Consider the following 11,078-nt stretch of genomic DNA (forward strand, 5'->3'; position numbering starts at 1 on the left):
GAAGCATATAATACAACTTTGCTCGCAATCTATAATTAATTACGAAAACAATATTATCTATTTTCAAACATATTCATGATTACATCACTGAAGTTTCATCTAATGCTCAAAACAATTTGTGTTGAAATATATAGTGAAATAGCAGCTTTTGGATGCTTCAATAAGAAAATGAAAGGAAATTATATGGAGATTTTTTTTTCATTTTGTCAAAGTTTTCTTTCAATAGCTCCCCCACTTCCGGTTACTATACACCTACATAGTTTTGTATTTGCAAACTACAAAATAATAATTCAACATAGTGAAAAGTTTGGCAATATCGAAAACCGAGAAGTTAACCATTTCTAGGTTATATCTTGCGTATTTGGTCAATTTTTACTAATTATCAATATCGTATATGACACTATATGCTGTTTATTCAACTTGAACATCTTTTTGTTATTCTTTTTTTTTATCAAATCTAAGACTAGAATTTATTGGAAATTATCTTATACACGTACCATAACCTTTATATTTCAGTATAATGATACAGATTCTTAGATATGTTGGTTATTTAATATTCAGGTCTGTTCATAAAAATGCTATTTGTAATGTATTGGAGCGTAACGTAGAATATCGATCATATTGGAGGAGAATTACAAGTTTAATTTTAATTAGATTGGGTTATGTAGTTAATAATTTATTCTTCATTCAAACACCAAATTAATTTCCATCCCCACATGTTAACCTACACCAATGAATTGATTGCCTGCCGTTTACCGTCAAAACATGTTCAACTACATAATTACATCCCGACACCAGATGTCGCCTTCTCTAGATATTTTTGTCACTACAAGTTTTTCTATCCAAATTCTTAAGTCACTTTGAAAGATTTCTTGTCTTCTCATCTTATTTAGCCTCGTTTACAAATTGTGAAAATATCATCTTTCTCTATAGTTTTGCCTATCTTAATATTTCTATCCGCTTTGTTAACATTACATTGTATTTACACGTTTAATGATTTTGTAGATCGACCATTTGTCGACATGTGGAGGACAGAGACAGAAGCACAGAGGGTGATCCAGTACAATACCTGCCGGATGGTAGACTGCTGGGATAATAGTATTCGATTACTTCTATGTTTCTTTGTGCTGCAATAAAATGTGAGTATGAGGAGAGCTCATAATCAATATAAAACATCAAGTGATTCACATACACACGAAGAAAACATCTATTTAACTGAAGGGAAGCACTTAAACTAGACTTTATAACAGAGGAATAGATATAACTTAATTCCAGATAATAATACTGCAGTGAAAATACTGTGAAAGTACTGTAGGTTACTGCCTGCTGTACTGGTATTGTAAGAGGACGGTTATATGATTGCTGTGTAAACATGGGCGCTTACTGTCTGTACATTGTGATGTAACAAACTTCCTAACATTCATACAACAAGTATTGTTTGTGTGGTAATTTGGAGATCTGAAACATCCATTAGACCTTTTCATCTTGAGTACATGATCAATGTGTTCAAGTAAAGAGTTGAGTTATGTGGGCATCAAAGACAGGATGGCATGTGACGATTGTTCGTAAGGGAACCAGTTGTTGTTCATTGGTAGAGCCAACAGCTACTACATGTACACAGCCTGTCTGTTCGAGGGCGAAGATTTTGAGAAAGGAGAAAAGAGTGGGCTGTTTTCTAGGGCAAAGACTTTGAGAAAGGAGGAAAGAGTGGGCTGTTTTCTAGGGCAAAGACTTTGAGAAAGGAGGAAAGAGTGGGCTGTTTTCTAGGGCAAAGACTTTGAGAAAGGAGGAAAGAGTGGGTGGTTTTATAGGACAAAGACTTTGAGAAAGGAGGAAAGAGTTGGCTGTTTTCTAGGGCAAAGACTTTGAGAAAGGAGGAAAGAGTGGGCTGTTTTCTAGGGCAAAGACTTTGAGAAAGGAGGTAAGAGTAGACTGTTTTCTAGGGCAAAGACTTTGAGAAAGGAGGCGAGAGTGGACTTGTTGATTGGTTTATTTATGTCATATTAACATCTATGGTAATTTAAAGACGCATCCCCATAAGCAATATGTTTGTGTGAATTTACATATTTTTGGAGACTGTGGTATGTTCGTGTAGTGTCTTTTTACAATAGTACTAACTCTTGCTATCCCTCTGAAGTACACCACCAGAGACATCGGATAGCACACCCCACCCGGTCACAATATTCCACTCCTTTTGTACTGAATGCTAGGCAGGAGAAGAAATTAGCCCTACTATAGACAATTGCCGGTCTCCTGGCCAAAAGTGAGGCGGTGTCAAGGGGCTCAAATGTGTATAAATAATTGATATTGCGCAATATCGACCTATCAACTGAGTTCTAAAACCTGAAAAGTTTTATAAATGAATGTACACGTAAATAAATCATGGTAGCAATTCGAACTCTTTTGTGTTAAATACTCGGCGAGCACGCATGACACGAGTTTAAACACATGTGTATCTATATCGACATTACATATCTGGGCCTAGGTAAATTAAGGTAGTGCCGCTGTCGTCAGGCTATTGCTATCTGGAGCACTGGTTCCACATTCCCTGGGGACCAGTTACAGGGATCCCATATGGATAATATATTTGATATATTATACAGTGGTCTATAATTTACAGGTAATCTATACTGCAGTAGAAAATACCGATGCAGCCATTACTAGATAAGGTAAGTCCCTTACAGCGACCAAATACACAATACGTGTATGGATTAGCATGTGTATTGTTTGTATAGGTGTACTGGTGTTGGTCCAGTTTTAGGCTTTTATTTACGTCTAATGTTTTATCTGTGGTGTTAATGTCTTTACATGATCAGAAGAAGCCATGCTTATATTTGTTCATAGTTTTCGTGTACCAATGTGTAGTTTTATTTATCTACTTTTTATCGTGAAAATTGAAGTTCTAATCCGTCGTTTTGTTGACCCTTTTTCACGACGAAATTCATTAAAACCATGATATTCTCATTCTAGTGTCTGAACGATAAACTTTGAATAGAAAGCTTCTTTCCTTTGCTAAAGATGTTGAAAGAATCACCGATTTGCATCGTTTACAATAGTTGCTTCAGATCTTGAAAGATCACCTAATGAAATATTTACCGAAGGCGGGTTAATATGATGGCTAATAGGGGACGATGTATATCATCAAAAAAGTGGTCGTTTTAATTTCATGTCAAAAAAGACGTTGAGAATCCATATCACATTGACAACGACCTTCATGATTTACATTAACTCACCGTAACAGTCAGAATATGAAACCTTTAAACTACAGCAAAATAACTAAATTAAGAGGAGAAAAACTCAAATCAAAGTGGTGGAAAATCTTTGTCACTCGTATAAAGTATTGTGAAAAGTATACTCTAAAGGAGGAAATAGTCTCTCAAGTATCCCTAGGAGAAAACATGCTCTAAATTATCTTCTAAGAGAAAATATTCCCTAAAGTATCCCTAGGAGAAAACAACTCTAAATTATCTTCTAGGAGAAAATATTCCCTAAAGTATCCCTAGGAGAAAACAACTCTAAATTATCTTCTAGGAGAAAATATTCCCTAAAGTATCCCTAGGAGAAAACAACTCTAAATTATCTTCTAGGAGAAAATATTCCCTAAAGTATCCCTAGGAGAAAACAACTCTAAATTATCTTCTAGGAGAAAATATTCCCTAAAGTATCCCTAGGAGAAAATATACTCTAAATTATCGTCTAGGAGAAAAAATATTCTAAAGTATCATAAAAGATAATACTATACAATTATGGCCCTCTGTGTATTCGACACATAGGGCCATATTAATTATCAATTATATATAAAATATTTTATTATACCGAACAAAATTAAAAGAAAAAAAATCTCTGTTAAAAGAACCCATGAAGATATTTCCCAACAACAACGTTGTTAAATTCGTTAGGCTACAAAAAATAAGCAACAGCGTTGCCATTGTTGGTTGACGTTGCAGATGACGTCAACTTCCGGTCACGTGCGGAGCTTTCAAGGGTTTATTTCCCTGGGGTTATTTCCCTCGGGGGTTATTTCCCTGGGGTTATTTCCCTAGAGGGTTATTTCCCTGGGGTTATTTCCCTCGCCTTCCAATTCCGGGGAAACATCTAGCTTATTCAATGTCATGTGGTCAAGTTTAATCCAGTCAGAACATCTTAAATGGAAGTGAGGTATAATAATCTCTAAATTATCTTCTAGGAGAAAATATTCCCTAAAGCATCCCTAGGAGAAAATATACTCTACATTATCGTCTACAAGAAAATATTTCTTCTAGATTTATCAAAGATTAATAAAGTATCCTAGAAGATAATATTCTCTAAAGTACACCTCTAGGAGAAAACATACTCTAAATCATCCTCTAGGAGAAAACATACTCTAAATCATCCTCTAGGAGAAAACATACTCTAAATCATCCTCTAGGAGAAACATACTCTAAATCATCCTCTAAGAGAAAATATACTCTGAAGTATCCAAGAAGATAATATTCTCTAAAGTACCCTCAAAGAGAAAATATACTCTGAAGTATCCTAGAAGATAATATACTCTAAATTATCCTCTAGGAGAAAACATACTCTAAATCATCCTCTAGGAGAAAACATACTCTAAATCATCCTCTAAGAGAAAATATTCTTTTAAGTATCCTAGAAGATAATATTCTCTAAATTATCATCTAGGAGAAAATATACTCTAAATTATCCTTTAGGAGAAAATATACTCTAAATTATCCTCTTAGAGAAATTATGTTCTAAATTATCCTCTAGGAGAAAATATACTCTAAATTATCCTCTTAGAGAAATTATGTTCTAAATTATCCTCTCGGAGAAAATATGCTCTAAATTATCCTCTAGGAGAAAATATACTCTAAATTATCCTCTTAGAGAAATTATGTTCTAAATTATCCTCTAGGAGAAAATATACTCTAAATTATCCTCTTAGAGAAATTATGTTATAAATTATCCTCTAGGAGAAAAACATTCTGAAGTATACACTAGGAGAAAATGTATACTAAATAAATTAAGTATCCTCTTCCTTATACGTGACTTTGTATGTACCCAGCGGGATCGTATCATGGTTATGTCTATCGATGCTTGTCATACGAATGGTAATGTTCCTGTTACTTCGACCGTTACCACATTAATGAATTATTCATTTCCTTATTTGACAGGTGAATAGCTTTGTTTTGTACCCGTGTATAGTGGTATAGGTGAAACTGTGTAAAGTGTAGTGTGACGACCAGTATCAGTATAGCACGCTGAACTTTATATTATTCATTTCCTCATTTGATGATTTATTCTTATTTTTCGGTCGGTTGGTAATGAAATGTCCTGATGTCACGAAACACTACATGTACATATGTGAATTATGTGAAAATATCGCTGTTTACAGTTGTTTATAATAAAGACTTCGTATTTTATCGTCAGTATATTTTATTGATTGAGACGATGCTGAAATAGCTTCTTAGATTAGACTCAATGCATGGAAACGAGCGCAGGTTTGGGTCTATAATCAACACGGTAATCAATGTATATTTCATCATGAACACAGCAGTACTGCATATTTATTGATGCATATGTGACGACGAAACCTTGTATCGTCATCACATAACATTCATAACCGGTGATGGAAAACTTGTGTAATGTGCGTTCGTCAGTTCATCACCTGTACTGAAAACTCTAAAGTGACATGTAGTGTTAGTTCGACATCGCTTCACAAACGTATGTTTTACTTTGTTCTATAGAATTATGCTTCTTTCTTACTTCAAATAATTGACTTTTGCATTTTTGCGAATTTTTTAAATCTTAAAATATATCACTCTATTTCAGACGAAAGAAGTTCTTTGTACCGTTAGAGATGTTACGCAGGATTTGCAGAAGGTAAGCTATGAACAAAACATGAGCGATTTTTGTTAGTTTTTCTTAGGATATTTAATAACAGATAGTAGCATTACTAGATATCAAATGTACACATATTTGTCATAGAGTAATGCGGGGAATGCGATGAACGACTTACATGTACCAATCAAAATAAGTTTATTTAACACACGACACATTATATCCTTTTTCAGAAACAGCCATCTTCTTTATCTGCTCCTAGTCTTCTCGGCTGTTATGCCGTTCGCCTTATGGACAGCGTTTCAGAGGAGGGACGAAGCGGAAGGTTCGTATTCCTCTGGTCAGTTCAATGTTTTGATGGATGTCTTATTTGAAATGTTTAATTTGAATTACAATTTAATTCACTACAAATACCACATAAAAGCTTCGACTTTATATACTATATATTTAATAATTGGATTTAATCACGTTGACTTCTAGAAATGTTCAGTCCCTGTGTAATTTGTTGAACTCATACACACAAGTTAAACTATTCTTATTGTACATGTCGAATGTAGATATCACTACGAACCTAGATTTAATATTTTTACAAAGCGATGTGTATTCGAATTACAACTGCATTTATTAAGAGATATATATCTAAGTTTCTTCGCGTAAAGTCGTAAATGTTTTTGTAGTTTCAGTTGCAGCCAAAAACACTCAACAACGAGACATACTTAAGCAATATGTGCTACAGACGAAAAAGTTCTCGATGGACGCAAAGATATCAAATTGGAAGAATTCAAAATTCAGGGGCGAAAATGTTGTTAAAAGTGCACCCCAACATCCCTTGATAGTATGGTGGGCCCCCGTTTCCGGTATGACGGATCATGGGGTTGCATGTGATGACGTAAAATGTGATGTGTCGGTCAAAAGAGGAATGAAAAACAATATGAACGTACGGGTAAGTGACTCCAAAACACTACATAACAAGAAGATAAATGTTGTGTTATCCTCTTTAATGTACTAATCATCAGTTCTGCTGTCACTAAATAAATGAGGAGATGTAAGCAACATCAGCATGATAAATCTGTCTTGCTTCATATGAGCGGTACATTTTCTAATCTAGATTCTATAACAGCTATTTTCATTTGTTTCGCCATGTCAGTACTAAAGGAGTACAACGAAGGGAAGTAACTCTGATGGATAAGAACGATAGGACCAGAGAAGCTTAGTAAAAAGGGCATAAAACGCAAACCTTTACGTAATTAATTATTTTTTTATTGTCAGAATGATATATAATTTAGAAAGATATAACGATATATGTCGAAACTTTTTGAAATATGTTTGAATTCTTCCAGGCGTTTCTGTTTTACGGTACAGAGTTTGAGTTCAGTCCTCTGCCTTTACCTCGCCTTCCACATCACATATGGGCACTCGAGCATGACGAATCACCGAAGAATAATGAGTTTATATTTTCACACGAGGAAGTCATGTCTCTCTTTAACTTCACGTCAACATTCAAGGTAAGCAATTAGTACGAAAATGGTCTACTCAGTAGAAGTATCATTTTGTTTTTCGAAATGTTCGGGAATTCGAAAATGCTTAACTGAATGTACAATATTTTGATCAATGTGTTGTGACATAAGAGTATCGAATTATCTGACGTTATGTTGTGAGACTTTCCCATAAATTAAATGATTTTGTTTAGCAACTATAGAGTCGTTTTTTAGATAAGAGCATCTGTCAAATATTATCAAATATCGAAAGGTACATTTCCAGTCAAGCCTTGGTTTTACAAACTAGTTAGACTAAGACATTATCTTGGAATACTCAAAGACAGACTTCGGAAGAAACAACAGAGAATACCATTAGTATGTGTCCTACTTATGCCATGAAAGAAAATGTCACTCCCTAATACAATGAAGTTGTTATGTTATAGCGGGAGTCTTCCTACCCCATATCGACTATGGCTTTGCCAAGTCTAGAGTGGCTTCAGAGTAAGGAGTTCTTCTTGACCTCTGGCGAGAAAAACAACTTGCAGACCACAAAAGGCCTAGCGCCGGTTATATTTGTCCACAGCGACTGTCATGTACCATCTGGGCGAGATACATATTTAAAGTTACTTCAGAAGTTCATACAAGTGGACGTTTACGGGAGATGTGGCTCTAACAAGGATCTACCTTCAGAGTAAGTTTTACACGCGCATCAGTTCCTGGAAGTATAAAACGAAGACTTCTGAGAGCTGTCTACAAAGTAATTTGAAGAAACCAAAATTGATATTCTACATACATATCTTATTTAGTAACTAATTGTGTATTGTAGACACCGCCATTCAATCTAATATATAATAATTGGCTGGTCAGTTCCACACATCCTAGTGATAATGAATAAAGTTGTGGAACACTTAAAGTATGTGTAGCCGTTATAAAACCATCAAATTCCTACCGATATCATCGATGTGTTTCGTTCCAGGTTACAGGGCATGGAGAAGTACCAGGATAAGGCCTTCTTTAGTTTTATAGCCCAGTACAAGTTTGCCTTCGCCTTTGAGAACGCCGTCTGTGAGGACTACATGACAGAGAAGTTGTGGCGACCTCTGCACCTAGGGGTCGTGCCCATCGTCTTCGGGTCACCAAAGGTCAAGGTAAACTCATATACGTGCAACCTTTAAAACTTTAAACATAGTTTAGCAGACCTATCTTTAACGGGTAACTAAGCTTATACATATTGGATCGTATGTTTAATATTCTAGTGTCTTCGGAGTTAGAAGTTTGAATTAAATCAAATGTCGATCAGTTAGTTGCTAATTTATTTTTCAGAAGAATGCTTAATATGATGAATTGCAGAAAACACTCCTGTAAAGAAGAAAACGTTATTCTTGGATGACAAGTACAATAAGTATTTGCGTGTTTCTTATCTATCGTGATATATAGAATCTAACTGTATTTGATACTAAACCTATCTAACTGAAAAGTTTCTAATTGAAGTATACTTCTTATGTTTAAGGAGTTCCTCCCCAGCGATAAGTCTGCATTGGTAGTTGAAGACTTCGGAAGTGTTGAGGAACTGGCAGAAAAAATCAAACTTTTGGATGACAATGATTTTATGTACGACGAATACACAGGTTTCAAAACAGATGGAATAACTAATAAAAATCTACTGCGGGTTGTAAATGATCGAGACTGGTCTTTGAGCGGAAGAGATCGTTCCAAGAAGTTTTATAATCATTTCGCTGGATTCGAATGTTTTATATGTCGAAATTAATTGAAGTATACTTCTTATGTTTAAGGAGTTCCTCCCCAGCGATAAGTCTGCATTGGTAGTTGAAGACTTCGGAAGTGTTGAGGAACTGGCAGAAAAAATCAAACTTTTGGATGACAATGATTTTATGTACGACGAATACACAGGTTTCAAAACAGATGGAATAACTAATAAAAATCTACTGCGGGTTGTAAATGATCGAGACTGGTCTTTGAGCGGAAGAGATCGTTCCAAGAAGTTTTATAATCATTTCGCTGGATTCGAATGTTTTATATGTCGAAATATTCATGAGAACATGCGCCGTGAAAATGAGAATAATTCCCCTGTGATCTCAGTAGCAAGTAAGGACCACTACGGCTGTCCCCGACCCAAGAGTTTCAATGAACTAGGAAAGTATGTATTAGATAACAAAGGCTATGACGATGTTTACTCTCATTCACATCACATGGCGTTGGCATTTCGACACTTTTATGACTCGAGAAACGTTACTTATACAAACAAAGATGTTGAAAAGCTTGCTGGTTTGTATTATAGAAAAGACAAAAAGAGACCTCCGTGATTCACATCATCGGTTTATTTTCATGTACAGTATAACAGTTTAGTGGTGGGTCGGCTGGTTCCCGTGCCATAGGATGTGAAATACTCTCTTTACCATGGCTTAGAAATCAGGAGACCAACGAACGGACGACATACTTACCCGGAAATATTTCTGTCGTCTTGTATAATCTATTGTCTTGATGGCGGAGCAACGGTTACAATATTAGTCTCGCATGCAAAGTTGACAGTCCCTAAAATTTCATATACCTGTTTAGAAATTAAGCAATATTGAAAACAAATCCGACCACTAATTAATATGATATAATGTTTGTTATAATTGGCTAGTGGTCTAAATCTGCACGTAGAAGAGCATGTTTACTATGAAGAATATAAACAATATATATTGTAACTTCTGGTTGATTATCAAAGCTCAGTTATGTGGTACAAGATTTTACGCTAGGAGAATACAGGGTAATCATTTAGTCGCTTCTGGAATCAAATAATTTGTCAATTATACATTGGATGTAAGAGCGTACGCTATTTATTGTATTATCGGGTGAGTATTTTCTTGTGATAGGCAAAATTTTACGGTCAATGGTCGCGGTCCATTCCAAATAGTGATAGCTTACTCAACTTTATCCTTCGATAGAACCATCAGAAAGATACTTAAATCCTTAAATATTAGTGCAATACATTTCTACTAACGAATCCGTGTGTATGGCAAGCCAGGTTGTCATTTATTCGTGAAGCCATTTTGATGCAAAGTGTTAAATATGATTATTCATAAGACAATGTATAATTTGGATGCACTTTCTTTATGTGGCACCTTACATCAACCTTGCTCCGTTAATAAATGACAACTTATCAATTACTTAGCCTCGATTATTGTGTGACTTTGTGTGGAACAGATACATTGATGTTACTACTGAATCAATAAATGGTTAAAGAGTAAATCAACGTGTGTTTGTTACGAATGGTATAAATGAGTAATATTCCTCATGCCTTTTATTAATTTGAATGTTTTTGAACTCCTTTTCGTGTGACACTTTCGATTTTGAGAAAATGTCAAACAGAAGACTGATGGAGCGGTTAAGGTTTTGGAAATTCTACCGACAGCTTCCTTCATCTTATAGAAGCCGAATCCCACGTTCGTGGCTCTCAGTAAACATCGCCATGTAAGTTTGTTCATAAAGAAATGCAGATCTCGTGTACTGCGGAAGCTTGACATACACTTAAGTTATCACAGCTGTCAACCTGCTGTAAAACACAAAGTCAATCATTAAGTGGGCCACATTACTCTTCATGGGAGAAGTACCTTTGGTTAGATGGTGGGTTATTATATAATTACCTTTGGTTAGTGGTGGGTTATTATATAATTACCTTTGGTTAGATGGTGGGTTATTATATAATTACCTTTGGTTAGATGGTGGGTTATTATATAATTACCTTTGGTTAGATGGCGGGTTATTATATAACTA

The 11,078-nt window shown here is 35.1% G+C and overlaps 1 protein-coding gene across 1 annotated transcript; it reads left to right on the forward strand.

Annotated features, from left to right (window-relative positions):
* Nucleotides 1–1,937: 1,937 nt before the first annotated feature.
* LOC138322679 (alpha-(1,3)-fucosyltransferase 10-like) lies at nt 1,938–10,553 on the forward strand. Its single transcript, XM_069266709.1, has 8 exons — nt 1,938–2,669; nt 5,812–5,862; nt 6,054–6,160; nt 6,498–6,763; nt 7,161–7,325; nt 7,742–7,989; nt 8,275–8,446; nt 9,092–10,553. The coding sequence occupies exons 2-8, from the start codon at nt 5,840–5,842 to the stop codon at nt 9,620–9,622; spliced, it is 1,512 nt and encodes a 503-aa protein (XP_069122810.1). The 5' UTR covers nt 1,938–2,669; nt 5,812–5,839; the 3' UTR covers nt 9,623–10,553.
* Nucleotides 10,554–11,078: the final 525 nt, after the last annotated feature.

This window comes from Argopecten irradians, chromosome 5 (assembly GCF_041381155.1).
Source record: "Argopecten irradians isolate NY chromosome 5, Ai_NY, whole genome shotgun sequence".
Lineage (NCBI taxonomy): Eukaryota > Metazoa > Mollusca > Bivalvia > Pectinida > Pectinidae > Argopecten > Argopecten irradians.

Bases quoted from the DNA above. Each gene is read 5' to 3' on its own strand.
- LOC138322679 (XM_069266709.1), top strand. From the start codon at position 5,840: ATGTTACGCAGGATTTGCAGAAG. The intron at 5,863-6,053 runs GTAAGCTATGAA...ATCCTTTTTCAG, and splicing joins TTACGCAGGATTTGCAGAAG to AAACAGCCATCTTCTTTATC. The intron at 6,764-7,160 runs GTAAGTGACTCC...GAATTCTTCCAG, and splicing joins AAAACAATATGAACGTACGG to GCGTTTCTGTTTTACGGTAC.